The following is a 25516-nucleotide window of genomic DNA, read 5'->3' as shown; positions in this document are numbered from 1 at the left end:
AGCTCTCCACACTGGTGTGATGCTGTACAACCACAGCTTTGCTCTAACACAACACTTTCCTCCAACTTCCCAAAAAGCGCTTTCACTCCTCCTCTTCCAACAGAAGCAGAATTAAAGGCTGCAAAGGAACTCGGCGCAGGGAAAGCAAACCAAAGTGTATCTGGTTGGGAAAATACCTTAGTACTTGGCCAGAAAGAAACCCCCTAAGAGCATACCAGAGTCCCAAGTGTCCCACTTACAGCAGTCAGCCTGCAGCTGATAGAGCAGACATCACACACAGTTGTCCATCTCATCCAAAAAATCCAAAACTCAAGGTCAGCAGCTTTAGCAAAGCCACTGCTGTACAGCCAGGCAGCAGGAAGGCTGCAGCGAGCTGGGCTCTGCGTATGGAGCTGCATCTCCTGCAATGACGATGCCGATGACTGTAATGCTATTAGGCACAACAACAAAAAGCTTCTGGGGAAAACAGAGAGCTGTCTTTAGCAACAGGCTCACCAGTATCACCCTCAGCACTCCCTCACCTGTATTTTGAATACACTGGATTTCCTCACATTTAGGCTCTTCTCTGACTAGCTGCCTAGCTGTAATTTCCAAAGATAAAACCTTGGTTCAGGTGTACGTTCTGGTAACTACAACCACGCATGAGAAAGTGCCAAACTGCAACTGCCAGACAGAGCCCGGAGCTTACAGCCCAGCAGGGATGCTGGCAGCTTCGCCCTCTTCTAAAAATGGCAGAGGAAGCCCCCCAGTTTACTGTTTTCATTACTTTCCAAGCAAAAATGCTAAAGATCCAGAGGGGGAAAAACCCACCAAAATTTGTGGGCAGTACTGCTGCCAAGTTTATTGCATCAATTAAAAGTTTATGGAAGGTCTGGTCCAGATCCTATCATCTCCACAGAAGTTAGTATAAACTAATACCTGGGCGATGCATGACTTACATGGTAGCTGGCTCATTTTTAAACATGAACAACTGACAAATGACCATACACAAGGTTAATTTGACAAATGCTCTTACTGCACAAGAACGCTGAAATAAATGCAATACAGCAGATGAGAGCCTCAAGCAGTAATTTTTCTTGTTACAGCCTCTGCTTTTAAGTTTTCAGAGGTTCTCCAGCCCTTGGGAATTGGGTAAAATGATCAGAATAAAGACCAGCCATAGTCAGGTCATGTTTATATTTTCTCACCACTACATCAAAGAACGTAAGAGTGCACAGGGCACAGCACAGACAACATTAAGACCCGATTTTTATTCCTATCCCACCGATGTGCTTTCATACTTAGGATATTCAGCATGGTAAAAATATCCTGTTTTTTCAGACTATAGAGTTTAGGGGTGTATTTGTTTTGAGCACAAGACCTACCCAGTCTTTCTGAGATCAAGTGTGGATAGAAGAGCTTGCTTCCAAGAATTTTTCCATGGCTGCAAGTTTATGCAAGTTACCATCAACATAAATTTTCTTCAGAGACACTGCGTGAATTATGGCCTGTGACCTTGAACACGACTTTAAAGTCACCACACTTCTGACTTTTTGCCAATTTTCAAACAACGATAAAACTATAGCACAAAATTTCTTTCTGTATGAAGTATTTCTTACGGATAGATATCTAGATGCAAAGCCCGCATGGTTGTATAGACATATTTCTTCCTCTATTTTAAGGCCTAGGCACAAGAAGACAAAGCTAAAACTTCACATTTAAAACCCGATCTAACTGTTGCTTCTCAGCCCTTGACTGTGAACTCCTCAGTTCAGCAACCGCCTTGCTATAGGTTTATGTTCGGTACAGTGTGAAGGCTGGTTTCTAGGTGTGCACCCAGCACAGATTTGGAGAGCGGTTCATTCAGTTGCATTTTCTCACCAAACATGACAAGCAGCTGCTTCTGCTCAAGGCAAATACTTAATGTCAGCAGACAACAGCAACTTCTGAGGCCTCCTGCAAGCACCCAGAAACTTTATTCCGCAACAAAAAAAAGTGTTCAGCTCTATAATCAGCATATCCTACTTTTGGTAGGTAGCAATTACCTCTTCTTCACAGAGACCAGCGTAGGCAGCTGCCTGCCTTTCAGAAGCGATTTAAGTGGCTGGGTAGTGGGCATAAAATTGCTACTCAAGTCTGAGCAGAAGAAAGGAGCATGAACTTGAAAACTGAAAGAGACACTTAGGTATGCAAAGTACCTCCATGATGTCCATTATCTATGAAATGATCAGACTATCCTTTGAGGACACGCTCCTGGGGAGTGCAGAGCTCAGCAATCCAGTGAGCAGCAATTTTTTCCATAAGAAATGATGAAACAGAGAGGAGAAAATGCAAGCAGGATCTTAAAACATATCTGCAATTGAGTGCATGGGGCAGTGTAACACAATGTAAGATCTTTCCCATTCCTTATGGCACTACCCAAAAAATAAAAAGATTTTGGCAGCTGGTTTTTCAGCTGCTGGAGATGCCAAGAGTTGTTTTTTTTTTTAAATAGAAATCAAGAGTTAACTGCTTCCTGGCCTGTGATTCGGACTGGCAGATCTCTTGGATCAAATCCTGCGGATGCCCAAGTGACCTTGGCCAATCACTTCTGGACAGACCTGACACATCTCAGCTGCTTCACCTGCAAGGCCAAATGCCCAAAGCAAGTATTCCAGCATTGGTGCCTCCAGACCTCTTCCTGAACAGTCACATTTTCATTACCATCAGCCTACTTAGATGAACGCTGCTCATCAGGGTCAATCAAGCCAATCAAGGATGAAGCACAGAAAAATGTTACAATGGTTAGAGCAAGGTATTAAATTTAGGGTTTACGTGCATATACGATTTATGTGTGTATATATATACGATACAATTGATTTATATCGTATCACAGATATTGTATTGTATCATATATATTGTATTATCAGTAATATATTGTTATTATTACATATAATTTATATTGTATCATATAATTTGTCACAAAACTCCAAAATAACAAGCAAGCACAGGGTGACAGTGTTTTACTGTATTTACCTTCACAAAGTAAATGCCAGAAAGACAGTCAGACTGCTCCTGGCACTAGGGACACCACATTCCCTCTAGCCTGCACACAAGAATATCCAACCATACAAAGCACATATCAGTGCTTTCAGAAATTTATCTTGGGGATCCGAGTCATGCCAATACTCTGCATTGGGATCAGTGTTCAAGGGCTATATGTTTTCTGCAAAAATCCTACGGATATTGACCATGGGTTACCAGGAACAGAAGAGTTAAACGTATGGCCAAGAGGGAAGGCAAAGTCAGTGACCTTCACAAGGGACTGCTCTCACGCACAGACAAGGATGAGTTACAGCTTTAAGCAAATTTCCCAACTGCTCAAACCAGACTTTCAGTGTTATTTTAGTGTACTGTCTTGCAAGAATACTTCCATGGCGCAATAAGATGCTTGGAGTTTTTTAATGCAGAAATACTTGAGCTGTTTCAGCATAGTCCAAGACCTGCCCTCTGCTCTCACCAGCTTCGTGCTCCTCCGGTTACGGCCAAGCCTAGGTACTAGTCTCCCAGAGGGCACTTCACAGGACACCTTCACACCTTCTCAAGAAGAATCAGCTGCCGTCCCATCCCTCTCCTCCAGGCAGGCAAGGTTCACATCCACAAAAGCAGCATCAGCACTTCATTCAAAGTCACTACCTTTCATTTCAGCAGCCACTTTGGGAACCCAAGGGACTTCCAAAGAAGCCTGCTGTACACGTACCACAAAGGCAAAGAAGCAATTAATGAGCAAAACCGCATTTTGCGCAAACAGGCCCTTTGCTCGGCCAGGAGACCCACACCAGCCCACCCAGCTGCTCAGGCTCTTGGGAAGCAGAAGGATTTTGCCGGCTGGTCCCAAAGCCCCACTGCAGGTCCAGGCCCTGGTGCTTCATAAAGGGCATTAAAAATCTCTGTCCCTGAGTGCCTGAGAGCTTGTGTCCAAGCCGCTCCCGTCAAACGGACAGGGCTGGGAACAGTTTATTTTTAGACATCAGCCTCAGCAACGTTCATTTCCGTAGGAGATGTATCAAACGCTTACCTTCTCTAAATGCCTGCCTCCTCTGCCTCTCTAACAATTTCAAAGTTAGACTGCTTGAGACAGAAGAAAGAGATTTTTATTCCCTAATCAGGAGAACTTAAACTGGATGAAGCAAGCATAGAGCTAACACACACAGGGGCAACAGACATTTACTTTGCCAGTGCAGAAAAAACAAAAGTGAAAACAGGAAAAGCAGAAAGATATTTGCTGTGTGCCTTAACACCGATCAGTGTATTGATACACACTCCCCCAGTATGGTATGAGATATGGATAGTTACACCTGTGAAAACAAATATTGACAATACAGCTCAGCACCAGAAGGAAACCAGGTCTCTGAAGCTTTTTCACAGCTTTACATTTTCTCCAGCCAACAGAAGAGAGAAATTCTGTTGCATAGCTTTAAAGTGTAATATATTGAAGACCAAACATTTATACAAAAGCATTAAGGCAGGTCCTATACAAGAAAGGCCAAACTTGGTCTAAAAGCCACGCTGTGCATACACGAGCTCCTCCATTTAAGCAAATCCAAGAAGGTGCTGGCAGGACAGTGACCCATGTCCCATGTCTTTCTAGCAGCCGCTAGGAAGGACACTGAGCCCCGGGGATCTCACCCCAGCAGGTTCAGCTGCTGGAAGGCTTCCACCAAAGGAGCCCAAAGCGCTGCAGGGTGGACAGGACAAGTCTCCTCGAGGGAGGAGGAAGACCCCAGCTGAGCTGCAGAGGAAAGCAGCCCACTGCTTAGCCAGTTTTCAGAGCATAACTTCATGTAGGTTAAAAATAAAGCTGTGTTCATCCTCCTCCTTTCCTCCCAGGATACACCAAAGTGCTTTTATGCATGAAAACTCTTTTTTCTTACCTTCTCCGCCCATTTTTATTTCTTTATTCTTGTAAGAAGGTGCAGGAAGAAAAGCAGGTTTAAACCTTCAATTTTCATTTTTATTTTTTTTATTGTTTTACCACAGATAAAAAGTAATGCTCTAACAGGGAACAGAAGGCAGGCCACTGTAGGAAATCTTCCCATGGTCCCATATCAACATATTAAAGAGTACACACCAGTGAAAAAGCAGTAAAACGCTCTTTTCCCAAGTAAGCAAGCTAGATCACATCGTATTCATGTTCGCTTAAGACTAAACTAAGCTTCAGACTACAACAGTTGCACATGGGAGCAGATTCTTTTTATAGACATCTGCTGCAGCAGAAACACTACTCGAGGTTTTATTAAAGAGAGAAAAGGTGCACTTTGCACCTACTTTGCTAGTATGATGTGCCTTTGTTAATTTCAATCACAGGAGCGCACTGAAACTGGACAGTGATTTTAAGCATTTCTGCTAGGTTTATAACCCTCAGGCTATAAACTCGCCCTCAACACACCACACATTACCACCACGTTGTTGTCTTTGTTTTCGTCCCCTACAAAGCAAACAAACCTCCCCACATTTTCTCCCATTAGCAACTATAGTAAAAACATTTAGGGGGAAAGACAGCTTTGCAACACTGAGCAAAGCCCACCGCCCCAAAGCCCATCACATCTCAACTGGCAGGTCCCAGGACAACTGGCTTGGGTCTTGCATTTTGTACTGTTCTCCTTCCGTCGGACAAAGATATACTCAGTACAGAGTGGAAAAAAGGCAGTGGTCCCAGACACACACTGCAAGCTAAATACCAACAATTCACATGCAACTCTTGCATGTCCTCTAAATGATCCTTGGAAAGCCAAGAGGGTTTTTTGATAGAAGACTTGATGCACTGTGGCTTTTCTTAAAGCAATTCCCGCCAGGGAGCCTCTACTGATGTGGCAGCAGGAGGGAGGCACCAGCTCACCTAACAACAAGTCCCTCCCTCAAGTCTTCTGCACATCTTAGGCTCCAACCCCAGCAAGACGATGTGGGACCTGAAGCCACGTACACCCTGCTGCCAACCAATGCAAGGTATCGATCCCAGGTTTGGGCAGCACAAAAGTCTGATCAACAAAACCTTATCCCATAGTCTCATCTGGCCAAGGAGTATGTTCAAAGGCATTCCTGCTGAAATTGTAAATCTTCATCATGGGAACACCTCAGACCAAGTTCACAACAACATTAAAACCACACTACGTTAAAGATTATGCAGCTCCTACTCCCGTTACAACCATCCAGCCTTACCCTGTGAAACACAGGGCACAGCACAGCAGTCAAGTTACAGAGGAAAGCTCCACTGCCATGCTCCCAGCGCTTCACTACAAATGCGTCACTGCCTCCCTGCAGCATCCGTAGGGAATTTTCCCTAAAGCTCTCGGTGCCCCATTCTGACGGCAGAATTTGACTCTCACGATCATTAAGCCTGTTACAGGTATTGTGCACTTGAAAATCAAATGCAAAAATCTGATTAAATCAGTCTCATTCCCACGGCACGTGCTTTACGCTGTCTCCAAAGCAGGGGATGACAGGTAATATATTAACTTGTAACGTCCCCAAAATGGAGAATATCGGATACAGGCAGCTAAAGAGATACTTCATTACTGCCCTGTAAAGGCAGCTTAGGGCTGCAGATGTGAAGTAGAATTCAATCCAACCCAGTAATTACAGACCTTATCTGTGCTGAGATACAGTGCTGCATCACCTAAAGGTACTTAGAAGTGACAATTCAGGGCCTGATGCCTACAGGCTGTAAGGAAGAAAAAATTGTCTTATTACAGGGCAACAAAGGATGACTTGCTAGACCTCTGCAAGTCAACTTCCAAATTTAAAACTAAACTTCTAAGGCATTTGCATCCATAGGTTTTCCACTTCAAAGCAGAAGTCTTCGCTGCTTTTCTTGTGGTATAAAAGAAAGGGACAGAGAGGAAGAGGTAGGTGCCTCACCCAGTGCATAGTCAAAGTTTACCTACATAAAAATGCAGGCTCCTCAGAAAACAGTTCAAGGGCAGCACCACAGCTGGGACGTCCCAGAGACCACACGGGTAAAAGTAAACAGGTAAGAAAATATTAACATTTCTGTCTTTCAGCTCCTAAGCAAATCCCACTCCTAAACGGATCAGAAACCCAGCCAGGTCTCTACCTCCCCAAGCATCCCAGCAAAACACTATATTTATTATAAGCTTTAACTAATAAAACCATGATATACCAGTAAAGCACAGTGTAATCACATCATAAATTTCAGATGTGCATTTGTATTGGCTTCTCAATCCTCAGGCTGTCCCTATGTCAGGCAGAAGTTCTTCCCTCACTTTAAGGGCCAACTTATAACTTTAGAGAATAAAACTGTACTTTTTTTTTTTTTTAAAAGTAGTACAGCCACAAGCAGTGCAGGAATTGAGAGCTGGAGGGGCTGGATGAGTAACGCTAGCTTTTACAAAGCCAAACTCTCAGTACTATTAAAAAATCAACTTTAGAACCAGCACAGAGCACACGGTGAGATTGCATTGTTCAAGCTGTGCTGAAAGCACTAGTGTCCCAATTCCTGACCAAATCAGCTTTTCAGATTTATAAGTATATTCTGCTCATTTCCGAACATGAGGCACAAAAGAGCCCCAGACCGCAGGGGACATACCCTGCAGCCCGTCCCTTCCCACCTCCCCTGGTCGTGACGTGACTCTCGCCCGTGGGGCGAGCGGAGGAGGTACAACACAAGGACCAGAAGGATGCAGTAAACCACTGGTTATCTGTACACCTCCAGTGCTCTGCGAGCCCCGGTCAGCTCTCCTCACTTCACATTTGGAGACATGCCCATGCAGCTCTTCCCATCAGGTGCCCTGCTGACACAGCTCTCCTGCCCTCCCCAAAGCCAGCACCCAGCTACAGCTGTCTGTCCCCGATATTGGCAGTGGAACATGAATCAGGAGGAAAAAAAAGAGAGTAAATGAGGGTCTCACACTGTGAACCCCCTGTAGCAGGAACAATGCGGGGGTGCCATGGAAGTGGGGGAGTCTATGAAACAGCCTGAGGCATACAGACACAGGAATCACCAGCGCTCCCCCAGCACTGCCAGGGCAAGCCATAGACACGATGTGGCTTTTCTTCATCCTCCATCAGTATCTGGAGAGCTGAAGGCAAACTTCCCAAGTTTTAAGCATCAGAAACCAAATAATGACAGAATGGTACATTAACTGAGCCTGGAAGGCACCTCAGGTCCAATCTCCTGCTCTGAGCAGAAGCAACCACATCAGGTTGTGCAGGACCTTGCCTAGCCACAGCTTGAATATAGCCAAGAGTTTCCTCCACCTCTCCAGACCCCTATCCCAGTATTCAGCCCCCACTCCCAATTATAACATGTTTCCTTGTGTCCACATATGATTTCCCATGCTCTGATACCAGCCCATTGCCTCATCCCACCATGAGCAGGGCCAGGCTCTGTCCTCTCCGCACCCTCCCATCACATAGCTGTGGGCAGCAGTAAGGTCTCCCCTTCTCCTCCTCCGGTCCAGGCTGAGCACATCCACATCCCTCCACCACTCCAGCCTTCTCCTGGGGAACCCCAAACCAGACCCACAGCCCAGACAGGCCTTCCCAGTGCTGAGCAGAGGGGATGGTCCCTTCCCTCGACACGCTGGCTGCACTTCTGCTAACACAGCCAAAGAGACAGCTGACCTGTGATGGCTCCTGGTCACTTTGTCATCCACCCGGACCCCCCAGGGGCTCTTCTGCAAAGCTGCCTTCTAGCCAGTTACTCCAGGGCAGGGCTTGCGTTCACCTCTGCTGAACAACACAAGGTTCCCATCATCCTGTTTCTCCAGCCTGCCATGGTCCCTCTGAAACCCAGACCTGCCTTCTGACGTAGCAGCCTCTCTGCTCCATTTGGTATCATCCACAGACTGGCTGTGAGTGCACTCACCCGTTAATAAAGACATTATAAAGCAAATACTAGGACTAATGCGGTGTAATCTTACCACATCTACAAAAAAAAAAATCAAATTATATGTTCAAACACTACACTCTTAACAAATATCAAGCCATACAGTACTCCTAATCAATCCTTGACAGGATATGGCTACTGTGAGCATTTAACACTACACCAGCTTCAAAAGGGGGCCCTACATGTTGTCTCAAGACAGTGAAAGTACCATACAATTCAGCAGTGTGAGCTGATAAGTGTGCTGTGCATGCTCAATACAAATTATACAGTATTAAGATGATTGTCACCTTTTGAACCATCGCAAAATGACTTTTGGTTTGAGCACTCTATTCCGTCCTGCTTATAAAAATTACATCCCAGGGGAGATTCAAAGATGGGGAGCCTGCAGCAGTCTCTCACCAACACAGACCACAGGAGACCCGACTGACAAGGAAAGGAAAAAACTATTTGGATAAAATAAAGCCACACATTAGCTTCACCTGACCACACACTATAAACCTGTAGTGCTTTTTTTGCTCCACATGCTCTGCTGGGGAACACCTCAGTAGTAACATGGGAATAACAAATGGTGGATAAACAGCATCCAGCATCAGTCACAGTAACACACACACTTGGAAACAGCAAAGCTGGAAGGTCTCCATCTTTTAAAAAAAGGATGGGGCTTCTGAAGTACACAGCCCTGACACCTAGCCATGCAGCACCACCCAAGCACTCACATCCAGATGCCTCCAAAAAGGACTTCAAACCAAAGGCTGAAACTTAACTTCATTAACACTTAACAAGCTGCAGGCACTGGTGGCACCCCCACCTGCTGCACAACATCTCCGCATTTTTAAGACAAAAAGGTGCTTATTTAATCATGTAAACCCCACTCATGCACACTCCATCTGGAGATAAGGGGCCTGTCTCTATCCTACTGGCATGAGTATACCTCAGTCACCCATATCCATTCCGCAGCCAAATGCACCCAAACTCACCCTGTCTTCTGAATTGGGACCGGTGTATTTTTCACACGTTTCCAAGAAGAGCCATCACTCCTGACAGTTGCGGAAGACCTGAAAAAAAAAGTTTGTGGAACCACCCCTGTGCATTTCACAGAAAAAGAGAAACTTCAAAAATCATGAAGATTCACAGAACTGGCGAATTAGTTGCCATGGATATTTTCTGCTGTGACAAATACTCTTAATTCTGTGCTCAGATGAGTGACAGGCACAAAGCACCAAGTCAGCTGGGAAGTGCCCACCACCGCACTTCTGAAAACGCGGCTGCACTTACAGCCCAACGTCACCAAACGCCGTAGGGAGCATCCCTGGAGAAACTAAGCAAGTAACCTGAACGCCTGCCCCAGCAACAGGAGTCCAAGTGTCTTCCCAAAGGAGCTTTGCTGCCCATCCAGGGTTACTACTGCAAGCACTTGTTATCACATCTGCTAGGTATGCCATGGAAAGCAGCAGTTTGCTATTCTTTAAAAGACCACACAGCTGCAGTGTTTAGGTATCTGTACCAATCAACAAGCCTAAAGTAAGAAGATCTTATGCATATAGCAGTAATACACAAGCAGTAGGTGTGAAGGACGTTTTCCTGCTCTGTTTCTTACAAAGTGCTTAGCAGAAACCTGCTCTAGCTATTAATAACAGATTAAGAATCACCGCTTTGTGTTAAAGAAGGGAGAAAGGCACAGACTCCCACTTCACCATATTTATCTTCACATGCATTACACAAGCTGCTTTAAACTGCTACATGTGCCCAGACAGTGCTCTTCATCTGGAGAATTAAGACTATTTTTAGGGAAGGAAGGACCTCCCCCCTGAGTCACTGTAGGGACATACATCTATCTGGTCGTGATTTCAAAGCAGAAATATCCTTGAAGAGTTAGATTTAAAAAAAAAAAAAAAAAAAAAAAAAACAACAGGAAAGTTGATAGAAATACAGTTTGGCCCAAATTAGTGTGAAAGGAAGGACCGCTGGATGCAGGGCAAACACATGCGACAACGCGTTTCTAACGCATGCAAGCCAGTCAATACTGCTCACACTGCAAAAATTTCATCGCTGCCCATGTCAGCACTGTGAACTGCACGACATAACTTGCAAGCAGCAACAAACCCAGCTGTACAGCAATGTCATACAGTTATGAGCAACATCACCTGGTGACAGGGGGAGGCTGGGATGATGGAGAGCAACAAGCCACGTCTCAAAACAGCACTCCCAGGAGCCCGTGCTTGCAAAGGTGAAGTGAATCGTATAGGCGCCTGGAACAGGATGAAGGAGGAGATTTGTTCTGCTTTTATCCCAGTGCTGCCACTGACAATCAAATTGTGCCACTGGCCTGTAGTACCATGCTTTCAATTTGCATTTTTAATTCTGAAGTTGATTCATACATAGCCTGAAGGCTCAGCACTGACATCCTCACACCCATGCCTGCGTGAGTCAGCAATCGCTGACCCAACAGCTACAAGCACATCCAGCTTTATCATCCTCTCACTTTAACTCAGTCTGCCCAGCCTGCAGTCGTCAGACAGAGAAATATTAAGTAATTAATTATTAAACAAGCTTTTTGATCAAAACCAAACAAAGGCTGATATAAAGTGCAGAAAGATCCCTGCCAAGGTGCCATAGGAACAATTAAAATAATTGAACAGCATAATGAGGACCTGAAGGGAAATTTAACACCTCCAGTTAGCTCAGGTTTTGAAGCACTATCCTATTTAGGGGACAAATCTCCAGGATGTTACAGCACAGTGAGCTGCCTGCCCTCCAGATAGCAGGCTGGCACAACTCACATTTCAGGGTGACGACCTGAGTTGCTGGCCATCAGCACTAGATCTGAAGAGACCTACAAGAAGCAAAGGGCTCTGATATCACCGCACTCTTAAGTTACCTAGCTACTATGCAATTTATACATAAGCACAAAACAACACAGAAAAGAAGCTCAACAGTCTGACTTGCTGCAACATAAAAATCAACCTATGGATAATGAAAGTCCAAGTCATTCAGAAGTGAGCTGCAGTGCTCTAAACATTGCACATTGCACTGACTGAAAACTCTTCGGAAGGAAATCAGGCAGGTTAAAAGGGATACTGTAAGGAAAAACACAGCAGGTTTCTCACATTACTTCTGACAAGATCAGCTCCTTCACCAGTGACTCACTGTGGGTACAGAGGATGACAGACCATGCAAGCACAAATTTAAACCTGTAATTGGAGCAAGCAAAGTCAGAGCTGAATACCTATTACCCTGGAAAAAGACAGGCATAAGAGCTACAGCCAAAAGGCAGGTGATGCCAGTCACCTCTGCGCGCCTGGACCAGAATAGACAGCCGTATCGCTCCTCGAGCACACCCAGCAGCACGCACTGAAGGAAGACCAACCCGGAGGCTGACGACAATTTCTCAGAGGTGAGCAAAGCCACTGTTGTCACAAAGCAGCAGCCAGCCCACACGAGCCCTCAGCTGCAAAAGGCAGAGCTGAGCAGCAGCTACCAGCAACGTGTGGGAGAAAGGCAGGGCTGGAGCAGTGACCTTCCCCTGCACTTGCAGAGGACAACAGAGGAAAGCTACAGCAAAGGCGTCACTACACCTACGCGTTCTCCAGAAACAAAAGCTGGAACGATTGAGACCAGAAACGGGTGACAGGCATCTTACTCTCCCATAAGTATCCGAGCAGCTGAGCCCATAAATATGCTTCATACCTGCAAACAGCTCCAGGAGCTAAGATTGCAGTGTGAGCAATGCTACCTGAAAGTTCACCGTGCAATTGACCTTGAGACAGCAATACAGGCTGCAGTCACTCCACACAAAACCAGAATGCATTGCCCCTCTCAAAATTTTAGTTCTGCACAAGACAAACCAGTTATTTCTGCTACAATTTCATCAAATGAAGCATTTGGGCCAGTATGCTTTATTTCTACCCGTATAATCTTAAATCAAGTATGAAGATAGTTCATAGCTCTTGTTAGCTGTTTGCAACCAGCAAACAAAACTGGGCCCAATACTACAACCGAAGGAAAAGATATAAAAATCCTCATACAGTGCTAATAATCAGGCCATGACAAAAACACCCTTAAGGACTAAGATCTGTGTCTCATGCTCTCCTGCAGTGTCAGCAGCAGTTGCTGTTTGGAGTCAAGTGAGCCTGACTCCCCCACCGCAGCACTAAACTGGGAGCGGAGCAATCAAGCCTGCAACAAGCAGCCGGGGAAAGAGCATCGCTCATCTCACACCACAGCAGCGCTCAAGTGCTGCTCGGACGTGGTGTGCCCCGATGGAGCCGTGCAAGCACCGCGTCCCCAGTTACAAAGCACAGAAGAGGAGCTTCCTCAAAAATGGGCAAACGATGAACAGTGATCAACGGCAAAGCACCATATGGATAAAGCAAATAACATGTGAAAACAAGATGACTGGTAACACGAATTATTAAAACGCTTGTTTGAAAACAAGCGGCTCAAAGTCACCATGAAGCCATAGGGCTGTCCTTAAACCCTGCGTGCTCCAACACCCCAAGGACATCCAGCTACTTCTATATCTGCAGAGGGACAAGCCATTATAAAAATCATTCTAGGAGAGTGTCTCTCTCTCTCCTCATTTTATTATGTACAAGCTAAATATAAAGAAACATATTTTCCCCCCCTGAGGGTGGTGCAACACTGGAAGCAGGGCCCAGAGAGGCTGTGTAATCTCATACGTCAGAGATTCAAAACTCAGCAGCTCAAGGTCCTGAGCAACCTCAGCGGGTGGCCCCACATTGAGTGGGCACTGGATCAGAGGCTCCCAGAGGTCTCTTCTGGAAGTCCCCAATTCCTCCACATCTCTAGTATCAGCAGCGGTTTTCAAGCTCCTTCCTGAACTCCCCACCTCAGCTCTCAGCTGGAGTCTAAGTACAAGAAGCAGGAAAAAAACCCTCCAGATCGTACTCAAGACCTTACAATGCTAACCAGGAGTTAACTGCTGCATAAACAAAGCTAGTGAAGAATGCTGCTCTGGGAAACACAGCTTTTCCAGAGAACTGAGCTGCCCATGCCCTCCACCTTTGCAGGATAACACAGACAAGACAGCTAAACGGCCCCAGGCACCCATCATTCCTCTAAGAGCAGACCCAGCAAGGGGAGCTAAGGCTGCTTTCTGATGAGAAACCTTTCACTTCACAATGACCAAATCACAGCATGAAACATTTTTTTCCTTCCCCATTTGGCACTGCTTTAGCTGTTACATCCTGTGACCACAGAGAGTACTGCTGAAGGCTCTTCAGACACCTAACCCACGAATAATGGGCTACGGACCAAAACCACACAGGCAACAACATGAAACTCAAGCTCTTCGAAATATGAGAAAGCTGCTCGGAGAAGACAACACTCATCTGGAGCATCGATCACAACAACCAATACCAATCTTTGATGAATTAATACTTACCTAAAGATGCTCTCTAATCTCCTTGAAAACACTTATCTGTTCAAGGTGATTAGATTCTCCTGTACAGACACGTTAATTATAGATAATGATGAATCTACAAGTGGCAGCCTGCCAGAGTAGTTTAGAAAGAGAGTTTTGATCATTAGCAAGTCAAGCAGACTAGTTGTGTCATGCTTAAACTGCCCTCCAACACAGGCATCGCCTTTGTGCTGCAGATTCCCAAGTCAGCCAGAAAACTTGGTCAAAAAACAACCTAAGAGGGACAATCAATCAAGGGCAATTAAAATGGTCCAACTATCTTGCTGTGTGACTCCTGGAAGTTCCTAAATCCACACTGCTCACTCCAGAGGAGGGTACCGCAGAGGAAATCTTCAAGAATTACTTGGCCATTATCATTTTCCACAGGTTCAGAGTAGGGAATATAAAGCAAAAGCACATGATCTGCAGGGAAACTTCGCTGGCAGTCAGACTTGATGTCTTCACAGATTTAGCAAAGATACAGGAGGCTTTAAATACTCCATTTGGAAAGAATACTCTAATTAAAAGCTTTAATTCAGCAAACTGTCCCTGTGAAACCAACCGAGTGGAAAACAGGCATTGCACCTGGCTACCCAAGAAAACCCCACCGAGCAGCTCCTGCCGGATGGCACTGCGCCCACCCACACACCATTACAACGGGAGCTCCCAAGAGGCCGTGCAAGATTTTAAGAGCTCAACTCTACAAACAAAAAACCTACCAGGAATCACCACCAGGCAACGTGACAGGCTGTTTTTTTAAAGCAAGCTAAACGGCAAGCAGCAGGAAATTCAAATGAAATGAAAAGCTTCAATCTGGAACTAAATCAATACACAAGAGGAGGCCACTTGGGCATCACGGTGCAGTTTTTCCAATTAAGATGATTTTAGTGCACAAGCAAAATGAAGTTTCTATCAAGCTAGTCCTGAACAGTCAACAGCTAAATCATCCAGGTTGTCTATCAGGGCAACCACCTTCCAAACTCAAGCTACAAAGGCATCAAAAGCCACGGAGAAAAGGAGAGCGCAGCAATTCACCTGCAAGGACACGATTTAACCTGCAAAGCCCTTAGCAGCAAATTCTGGCATGCACCTTCAGAGCTGGGATGAGCACAAAGGCCCAGCAGAAAGTAAGACAAGTGGCTCACAGAATAGCAAGAGACCTTTATAGAAGTTATTTCTCAAATTCTCTGCATAGAAGTCAAACAAGCAGCAGTCCACATGTTGCCCAGCAGTCTGCTCACACAGAGAAGGTCAATGAAAATGCACCGCCTGATACCTGGAGCTTCCTTGCTCCTGTCAGTTAGCTAGAAGTAGTACTAAAATAAAAATGCCAGTTTACCCCAGACTGTCTCACAGGAGCGCTATGCGATAAGCAATTGGAGCTGACACTTGATGGGTTGGCATGGCTGTTACTTAAGAGCATTGGTTTTGAAGAGTATCATGGAGGCTTTTTTCAATTTAAGAAAAACTTTACCACGTGTTCTGTACTATATTTTTATACTCCTGACTCACAGCCAAATTAACTCAGTTCTCATCGAGCCCAATGATGAAAAGAAGGCACAAAAAACCTTCAGCATCAATTTTCCCAAGCAGCTGCTGCAGGTCTGCACTGGCTGAAAGCTCCACAAAGTAATGCAGTTTCAACTCCTTCACCTGCTGCTCAATTTCCTTGGGTGTTTTTGTTTGTTGTTTCAGCCTAAAACAGATCAAATTGTCTTAAAATAAACCCACTTGTTCCGATCTAAAATAATTGTTGAAGAAAACCACTTGTTTGCCTATGACAGATTTGGCACCAATACAGAAAAAAATACCCTGACATGGCTACAAGTGGAGCGTTAAACTTCAACAACCTTTTCAAGCCGCATAGCTCTGCTGGTCCAGATCTGAACTAGAGTTAAAGAGCATAAGCATACCAGAAGGGATTACAAGTAAATTAGCTGAATTACTGAGAGGTAACTACATTCTCACAGGGGTGTTCATTACAGAGCATTTTTGCTTGGTTTGAGTTTTGGGGGGGTTTTAAACAACTCCAAGTAGATAAACACACCATTGAACTTCTGACCTGTTACCTGGCACAGTCCGACCCCAGGACCCAGGTTCCAAATCTCTCTTTAGAGCTGGAGGAGTTTACATTAACACCTGACAGTGAGCTGTAGCTCAAGGATCTCCTTCGGGCTATGTGTCATCAGCTGTAGCTGAGAAGATGAACTTTGTGTGAGGAGGAAAAACCGCTTTTGCCTGGCCTTTAAAGACAAGTCCTCACTCACAGGGTTTGGGACTTTAGAGATGTACTATTTTATAAAGCTCTAACCATCTTTAATATCCAGTATCCTCCCCATGTTCTCAAATACTGCCAACATATACTCCACAATACTGAAGGTGACAGAGCACTTGGCTTCCCAGTGACAAGAATAAACATGACCCTTCCTAAAGGATAAAAACACCAAAATCCTACAACACCCTACACCTGTATTTTTACCACTCAACTGATACAAGAAACACAAGAGAACCTACTAAAACAACATCACTTCGGATCAAACCTCGCAGCCTCCTGTCCCCGTGTCCGATACCCTCCTCACCGAACCTACAGCCTGCCTGTACAAAAACCATCACGTTAGACAGCAAAGAAAGCCAGGCAAGACTTTTGAGTCACCGCTAAGAGCTATAACTTCCTTCCTTCCTCCAATAACACAGCCTCCTGCCTCGGCTGCCTCCCGGAGCACAACATCCCAGGCCATCCTTTCTCCTCGGACACAGCTGCCGCAGCGCTCGCATTTACACGCACGGCTATTGGAATTATTTGCAGCCTCTAGTCTCCTGCCTGGCAAAAAAAAAAAAAAAAACAGGAAAGGTGCAGAAGCAAGTTACAAAAGCAAATCAATTTTAGGCGAGAAGGGTTTTTTGGTTTGAGGTTTGGGGGTTTTTTTTGGTTAGAAGGGTTATGATTTTGGCTTTAAGGGTAGTTGTAGCAGCTGTAGCTGCTGCAGCGGGAGGCAGAGGGATGGGAGATCAACGGGCCGGCTCCTCTCCACGGCACTGAAAGATCAAAACCCGAGTTTTGCTTTAAAAAGGGGAGGGGGGGGAACCACCAAAAACACCCGACTCGGTTCCCAAACCGAAGGGATTTTCGTTCCGAAAAAGCGCAGACCCCGCGGGTGATCCCCGCCGGCCGGCCGCGGCTCGTCCCCCCCGACACCTGAGGCACCTGCCCGGGCCTGGCGGGGCTGGCACCGGTGCACCCGGCCCGGGCAGCCGAAGGACACCGCACCCGCCGCAGCAGGCCCGGCCCGGTACCGACCCGTTTCCCGCCCCCCCCCCCCCCCGCCTCCGGTACCTGTAGTAGCTGAGGAGCCCGTTGCTGAGCACGAACCAGCGGCGCTGGTAGCCCTTCAGGTAGTTGGTCCACTTGAAGAGCCAGCCCTTGTAGGTGTCAGAGCCCGGGGCGGCGGGCGGTCCCCCCGCCGGTCCCCCGCCGCCCCGTCCCCCCGGCTCCGCGCTCATGGCCGGCAGCTCCTGGCAAGCCAAGCAAGGGACGGCGCTGAGGAGAGAGACCAACCCGCGGGTGCTGTTGTTGCCGTTGCCGCCGCCGCCGCAGAGCGCGGCCGCCTTCCCCATAGACCCCGCGGAGGCGGCGCGGCCCGTCCCGGCGGCTCCGCTCCCGCCGCCCCGCTCCGCTCCGCCGGGCACCGGCGCGGGGGGCGGCGCCGCGACCCACGTGACCGGGCGGGGAGGGGGGGAGAGGCACGTGAGGCGGCGGCGCGGCGCGGGCGCCCCCTGGCGGCGGGGTGGGAAAAGCCCGCGCGCCGCCCCCCCCCCCCGCCATTTTGACACCACCACCACCACCCACCCCCCGCGCCGCCATTTCGCGACCCCGCCGACACGGGGGATATCGTGACTTTACTGCGCCGAGCCCTCCTTTTACAGACGGGCTGCGAGGGCGACCGAGTGGTCAGTGCTTTGGCAGAGCATCGGAGAAAGCTCCGGAGAGCGGGGGGGGGGGGGTTGGTTTATGCGGCCCAGAGGAGCCCCGTGGCCCATCACGGTTGTTGTGCCATCGCTCCAACAAAAACACTGAAAAAACCCCACTCTTAAAGCTGTTTTAAGAAAAGGATGACGTGGGGAAGAATGCAAACCAGCAAGAAAACACGGAAAACCTACGAGATCGCTACGTGAGCGTGTGTGGGGCAGAGGGGCCAGCACGAGGGGCGGCCGTGCCGGGCCGGGGAAAGGTGCTGTCAGAACTCACATAAAAATCCTTCTTCTTGGTGCTGCCTGCCTCGCCGGGAGGAAAAGCCCTGTCCCCCTCGCCTGCTTCCCCCCTCACCAGCCCACGGTCCTGTTTTTTATGATCTGGGTCATGTCTGAGGGGGATCCCTCTCCACAGCGAGGCCAGCAAAGCGCCACGGGGACCTGTGGCAGACGCTGCCCTGCCAGGCGTCCCCACGTCCACCCAGGCCCCTTCCCTTCATGTCTCCCCCCCACACACACCCTCCCAGCCCTGGGGGGGGGGGGATCGCCTTTCTCTGATCTCTCTAATCTGCTTTGATCCTCCCTGATCGCATTACTGCTCGCCCATCACCTGCACGTGCACCTCTGCCTGCTCGCTCATGGCAGTCCCGCCAGCACAGGCAGCCCAAACCGAGCGCTCCGGCCAGACTTTGCCAGGGTCTCGCAGGGGCCTCGTGGGCAGAGGCCGTGAACGTGACCTTGAGACCAACCATCTCCGTCTTGTGTGACAGCTGGGCCGTGGACCCGCCACAGAGCAGGGAGGCTGGGCTGCTGCGCTGGAAGGGGGAGCGGGAGGGGTGGCACGAGGCCCGTGGGGAACCCCACAGCACCTAAAGGGTTCCAGCAAGCTGGCGGCAAGCAGCGAGTCAAGGTCTCGTGAACAAGCGCCGTCAGCACGGAGCGGCCAGTTTGAGGCTGAGCGGGGAGATGCAGGGCTGGGGCTGGCCATGCGATGAGCAGCAGCGGGCTGAGGTGTGGGCGAAGGGGCTCCCCCAGGCCCTGACACCGGCCCTGGAAACCTCTCCAGCGAGCACACTTGGCTCCAAGCCTGAGGATCTGGGCTAGACATCCTCCGCCTTGCAGAGAGGTAGCAAAGCCGAACCTAAAATGGTGAGGCATGCCTTCACACCACTGCTTCGATAGATTCCAACTATGAGAGGCAGCCCCAGCCCTGGAGAGCTTGGGCAGTAATGCAAATGCTCTCTCAAATCTAATGCTTTTATCTGGAAGAGCTCAGTCCCAGTGGAGTCAGCAGCTCTGCCAGGAGGAAAGAGAGTAGATTTTGTGCTTTATTTCTTAGTCTTCTTGCCCTTGCCCTTCTTCTTCTTCCTTTTTGATTTGAAGAGGGACCGGACCAAGTAGCCTCTCCAGAAGGCCTGGATGCGGGTGGCAGCAAGGGTCATGGTGGTGAATTCCTTCAAAGCCTGCTCCTTCTTCTCCTGGCATATCCTGCGCTCCTCCTCAATCTGGGAATACTCCTGGAGAAGCACAGCACGTTTCTCCATCAGCAGGGACAGCTGGGCCTTCTCCTTGGTGTAGGCAGCATTAACATCCTCATACTCAGCCTAGTAAGACAGCAGAATCCAGGTACAGCAATTTTAGGAACATTCAGTAGCTCTTCCCTGTACATCCCTAGGTAAGGGTTCTTAAACCCATCCTGAATCCAGGCAGAACCACGACTGGGAGCTGAGCTGAGCCTTTCCAAAGGGACTCAAAAAGGGGGCATGTGCCCAGTACTCAGGGGATTTCACAAGGTGCCAGGTCCTACTATCTTCATGCTCCGCTGAAAAATACTCTCATAATTCTCCCTGAGTTGCAAACAGCATCCACCCTCAGCTGGGAACTCTCACCAGGTAACGACAAAGGCAGGTCCGAGCCCCTCCTGCAGATGCTCTGTGCAAAAAGACGTATCACTGCAGTTTGGGTAAGGCTGAGCCTGAGCTAACAACTTTGCTGAGAAACCATTTAGATGTGTGGCACTGAAGCCCAGCTGATATGCTGTACACTGTTGAAAGCATGACAAGAGCCAGACCGTGTCAGCTTGGAAAAGGCCAAGGACAGGTAGTTTTAATGGTGTTGCTGTACTTCCAAGCTCAGCAGCAGTTTATGGCTTTTCTAATGCCTTTGAGGAAGCCACACGGAGGTGGAAGGTTAGGAGAACCAGCAGCGTGGATGTGTGTCTGCCTTAGCAAGTTTTGCCCCAAACCTGCCATGACGTGGTGCTCCAGCCACCCCGCAGACAGGAAACCAAAATAATCACACTGTTAAACATCTGACAAGGGGGGACCCTTTCTTACAATTAGCAGCCAGCTTCTAAGCCCCTCCCTACCTTTTGCTGTGTTAGTAATTCAGTAGCTTTTATCCATCTCCATAAATAGGGCAAGAACAGGAAAGCAACTAGGGCCTTCTCAGAGATGAGGTTGAGGGGTGCTGATGTGATTCTCAGCTTGTTGTGGTTAAGTTGGATGCCAAGGCAGCAGTATGCAGGCTGTTCATTTTCTTAGCACTCAGCACGACTCTCAAGGGGGACAGCAGAAACAGGAGCATGATTTGGACACCAGGTAGGGCCAACAGGATTGAGGATTGAAGCAAAACTGAAAAACCTGTTCCCTAGCATCAGGTGGGCATGTCTGAGGTCCACTGAGTCTGGAGAACTGCCCCTCACTTCCACAGCCTCCTGTGTAAGAGCCACGTGTCCATTTGGACAGGAATATACCTGAACATATCACCTCATGGGAGAGCAAAGCACTTCAAAGTGGATACCTGTTTTTCTCCCATGTCTGTGTCATATTTCTGGATCCAGTTCACAATTTCCATCTCCACTCTGCACTTCCTCTGAAACACAAAGCAAGATAGGTTCCTTGCAGGCACCTGAAGCCTGGTAAAAAGTAGTCCGAGTTAGAAAACAGTGTAGCTTTGAGCCCCAGCATCATTATATTGAGTATAACACCTCCTCCTTGTGGCAAGCTTCCTTCAGCTGATGCATATTTTTTTTTGCCTTGGTTTAGGGATTCTCGTGGGACATTACCTGAGGCCAAAAAGGGCCTTATTTGGTTTACGGCATGGAGCTGGGGGATTGAAACGTATCTGAAAGGTGCATTCTGCAGTAGGAAATGAACATGTCTGATGGAATGTGGCATGTCATCGATAAATTGGGGCAACCACCCTAAAATTGAAGCAATAGAGAACTGCTAAACATGAAAGCGGGACAGAAAGTACTCAAATGATGATACCTTTTAAAACGAAGAGATATTTCCAGCTGTAAAACAGTTTAACAGTGGCTATACTGCAGTATACCCAGGTATGGGCAGTTTACCCCAAGCTGCTCTACCTGTGCTCTGTGGAATCATCAAGAGAAAGATCAGCTAGAGTCCATCACAAGTGCCACACGATTTCCTGTATGACACTGACCCAGGATGTCCCAAGGGCTCCCAGGCCATCATGAGGTCAGACCTCAGCTATTTAGACCACAAGTACAATCTTGGGCCACACAGGGCCTAGGGGATGTGCTAAGGAGGAGGAAAGGAGACCTCTGTGGTCAGTAAATCTGTCTGCCTGAGCATTAGAATGAGCTGAGCAACTCATCAACAAATACTGCAGTGGCCTGCAGCCTCAGAAGAAACTCCCCAGTAAAGCCACTCCATTAAAGGAGGTGTAAATGGGTAGATTTGGGATTTTGTACTGTGGGTCTAACTTGCACTTAATGCTTTGTCAGCGCCCAGCCCCACTGCCGCTTTGCTCTACAACGGCCAATTCAAGAGTGAAAGATGCCCCATTACCAGTGTGTGCTGTCCTGCCCATGGGAGGCCAGTGCTTGTTTGGAGTAAATACCCAGTAGGAGCAAAATGAGGGGGAAAAATGCTCTTTTTCCAGTTCCATATTCTCTGTGCTCTGTGTCAGCAGCATGTTCTGCTCAGGACAGAGCTGTTGATACAGAGGCCTGAGCCTGCCTGCTGCTCCTATTTCCTCCTTCTGTATCTGCTCAGCACTGTGATAAATCACATTTCCCCCTCATTCAACTCAACCCGACTACTTGGCTTGTGTCTTCAGCAAAGTGCCAGACAGACTAGGAACTGCTTAGCTTCCAAGATCAGCTGCGCTCAACCTTGAATACTACAAGGAACTCTAAAAGATGGCTTTATACAAAGTTTGCTCTGCTTACCCTTCACCAAATCCCTTGTTTCTTAACATATGCCTTGCCTAGTAGCCTTGCTGCTCTGCACTCTGACTAGACCACAACCTCTCTAGCACGCGGTGTCACAGTGCTGTGTAGAGGTGTTTTCAGAGCTAAGTCAGCAGGCAGGAGGAGGACCTGTGAGCAGGCTACTTCCCTGCTGTCGCTGCAGGGTTGCTTTCCACTGGAATCAGCAGAGCATGAGGACAGAGCAGGTACACTCTGACAAACAGCATGTGCATCCTGCCAGGAACTAGCAGGAACCAAGTAATTACTTGCAGCAGCCAGCAGCCAGACCTGACAGCACTACAAAAGGTTTTAAATCTCCTGTTCTAGAGCTCTCCTCCCATTTACCTTTCTGAGAGCCAGCTCTGATGCTCGATGCTCCAGTACAAGTGCATTGAGTTGTGCTCCTAGCAGCTGAACGTCCTGCTGTAGCCTGGCACACCTGGCCTGGGAGGCTTGCAGCTCCTCTTTTTGCTGTTTTTCTCCTTCCTGCTTCATCTGCTGGATGCCAGCCTTGCAGACTTTGGCCAGATCTTGCATGCTGGTTTTGAGGTCTTTGATCACGTTGTCCTTCTTGTGAATCTAGACCCAGAAAACAAGAGAAAGAAATACCATCGAGAAATGCCAGTGAGGCATAAAGTGGGCAGGAGAAGTAAGGCACCCTTGCAAAGGTGAAGGAGATCTAAGAAGACACCCTGCTGATCTGGTAGCAACAAGGACCTGCCACTGCTGGCTCAGGAAACAGAGTTAGATTTACACAAGGTGCTTTGGAAACCTTACCCCACTGCTCCTCTGGGAATCTGTTAATAAAGGTAGAGAATGAACAAACCATACCGAGACCCACTGGCACTGCCATATGAGGAAAAGCCAAAATCAGAGCCACTGGAGTGAGCCCCGTGGTTCCCTCGAGCCTTGGATTAGGCTCAGAGTGACTGTCTGGGGGATGCAGCTCAGTGTGCTGCCTGTGAAAGAAATCCTCAGCTGGGACCAGTGAAACAGATTTATTCATGATGCCCTGGACAAGCTGCCAAATTGCACATAAAAATCTCAAGTGTCTCGATTCACGGATCTCCAAGGAGCGGAGCAAATGGGGAAAGCAGGCCCTTGTCTCCGTTAGCACCATTCAGTGCAGCAAGCACATGACAAAACCTTCCCCCCGACCCCTCTTGCAGGAAGGAGAAAGAAAAGCATATGTAAAAAACAAAGGATTGCTTGTCAGGCGTTCAGGGGCTTAGATGCTGGCACAGCCCACGGACTCACAGAAAGAGCCTGGGAAATTCCCATTCGTTTATCTGTACCTCAGTTGCCTTCACTGAAAAAATGAAGAATTCGTATAATCACATATTAATCACAAATGCTCTAAGGCAGCTCGTATTACAGAGTTGGAAGACACAGAAATGTTGGTTTTAAGCAAGAGTGAAGACAGAGCAGATATTAAAAATGGATTTTAATCGGAGCAATCTCTCCCCGGAATGACTTCTCATCATTTCATCAGCAGTGAACGAAGTCTTGCGCTGGCAGCTGGCACTGTAGCCCTGCCAAAACACTACCGCAGCAATTTGTGCCTGTCCTGCAGCTCCTTTTTAAATTCAGTGACTTGTGGCATTCAAGTTGGCCGATGAGAACAGGTTCAAAACATGCCAAATTCAAGTTTAAAAATATCAAGCATGCAATAAGCATTTTGCATTATATTTTACAATTAAAATAGTGTCTTTAAATACAGGATCTGGTTTAGAAATCATTTCTGGAACTTCCTCTTTCGTAACTGCAAGAAAGGGATCGTTTTTTAGCTTACCAAAGTTTTGCTTCACTAACACTTTGTTGGAAAACATATTCCCACAATATCATACCTCCTCCTCTCGAGTCCGGATTGCTGCTGCCAGTTCTGCCTGTAAAGCTGTGATTGCTTCAGCGTTTTTCTTAATCTGGAGGGAGATGTCTTCCATGAACTGAATCTTTTCTTCTTCTTCCACGGGACTAGTCAGGAGTCTCTCAAGCATGAAACTCCTGAACTCCCCAAAGGCTTTGATAAACACTTCAGCTGGTGACTCTCTCGCCCAGGCTTCATATTTCAGAGCCTGGCAAAGCGAAGGGTTGGCCAGTAAGAGTCTCAGGACATTTCTAACAGAACATTTCAGACGTTGCTCTAGCAAGCAGAGACAGCCCCGTTGTTCCTCAGCTCTCATGGTGTCCTCTTCTTCCGAGCTGGCAAGCAGGTGCTCCATTTTGTTTGAAAGCTTTTGGTGCTCGATCAGGTTGTTTGTGATCTCAGGTCCCAGCACATCAGCAAACCTGTCCAGAGAGTCAATAATACGTGGGATCAAACTGCTCATCTCCAGCTTGGCAATTGTCTCATCCAAGACGGTTATGATTCTTTCTGTCTCCAAGCTATCAGTTTTTAACTGACATGGATCTAATGCCTTCATGGCATCTAAAGTGATCATTGCCTTCTCTGGAGTTGCCAAGCCCTTCACCAAGGGCTTCTTTCTTTGCTTCACGTCCTGAAGTGATACTCGGAATACAGCTGGATCCCCTGCTGCCATGGCTTCAGTTAAACACTTGTGAGTTGAGTGTTTTGAGGTCTAGAAAGGACACGACACCTCTTACTCAGTCAAAGAACATCAAGGTCCCTCTGCTGCTGCTGTCACATATTCTTCTCACTTGGATTTTATCTCTAAAAGGAAAGCATGGTGACAGCATTAGAGAAACAACGTAATTTGGGAAAACCTGGGCGTTTCAGATTACTCCAGAGTTCTCCCTGGGTCTGGGCACAGGGTCAGGACATGGGGTCGTGCATCAGAACTGGTCTCTATCCCAGAGAGGCTGTCGAACACCCACAGGAAGGGAGGAGAGTAATGGACTCCTGACTTTGAAGGGTGGTGGGGTGGGGGAGAAAGCTCCCAACTGCTTCTAAGCAGCAGCTGAGGCGGAGATGCACGCATTGCAGCTCTGCAGTCCCTAGAGGTGTGTGGAGAGGGGCCACCTTGGAGGGACGCGCAGGGCTGCCGGTGCGAAACACGCACCTCCATCCTTCCAGGCC

The 25516-nt window shown here is 47.8% G+C and overlaps 2 protein-coding genes across 3 annotated transcripts in view; both read right to left on the bottom strand.

The window, feature by feature from the left end:
* Positions 1-17961, bottom strand: part of OSBP2 (oxysterol binding protein 2) — a 125594-nt gene extending 107633 nt beyond the window's left edge. The window contains exons 1-2 of one of the 2 annotated variants that reach the window (XM_052795431.1): positions 17623-17961; positions 9844-9921 (exon numbers count right to left, since the gene is read on the bottom strand). In XM_052795431.1, coding sequence (XP_052651391.1) covers positions 9844-9921; positions 17623-17903 — 359 coding nt within the window. In that variant the 5' untranslated portion in view covers positions 17904-17961. The remainder of the gene's footprint in view (positions 1-9843; positions 9922-17622) is intronic. The other variant, XM_052795432.1, reaches the window with a different exon arrangement.
* A 1611-nt stretch (positions 17962-19572) lies between these two features.
* On the bottom strand, positions 19573-25265 carry IQCD (IQ motif containing D). Its single transcript, XM_052796777.1, has 4 exons — positions 24327-25265; positions 22825-23058; positions 21060-21131; positions 19573-19861 (listed from the first exon to the last, which is right to left on the bottom strand). Exons 1-4 carry the CDS (start codon positions 25017-25019, stop codon positions 19586-19588), a joined length of 1275 nt encoding a protein of 424 aa, XP_052652737.1. The 5' UTR covers positions 25020-25265; the 3' UTR covers positions 19573-19585.
* Between the last annotated feature and the right edge of the window lie 251 nt (positions 25266-25516).

The sequence above is a fragment of the Harpia harpyja genome, chromosome 9 (genome assembly GCF_026419915.1).
Source record: "Harpia harpyja isolate bHarHar1 chromosome 9, bHarHar1 primary haplotype, whole genome shotgun sequence".
Taxonomy (NCBI): Eukaryota; Metazoa; Chordata; class Aves; order Accipitriformes; family Accipitridae; genus Harpia; species Harpia harpyja.
Note: the sequence above shows the minus strand (reverse complement) of the source record. Positions and strands in the feature narration are given on the sequence as shown.

Bases quoted from the DNA above. Each gene is read 5' to 3' on its own strand.
- IQCD (XM_052796777.1), bottom strand. From the start codon at position 25,019: ATGGCAGCAGGGGATCCAGCTGTATTCCGAGTATCACTTCAGGACGTG. The intron at 23,059-24,326 runs GTATGATATTGT...TTCTGGGTCTAG, and splicing joins TCCGGACTCGAGAGGAGGAG to ATTCACAAGAAGGACAACGT. The intron at 19,862-21,059 runs GTATCCACTTTG...CTGTCTTACTAG, and splicing joins CAGACATGGGAGAAAAACAG to GCTGAGTATGAGGATGTTAA.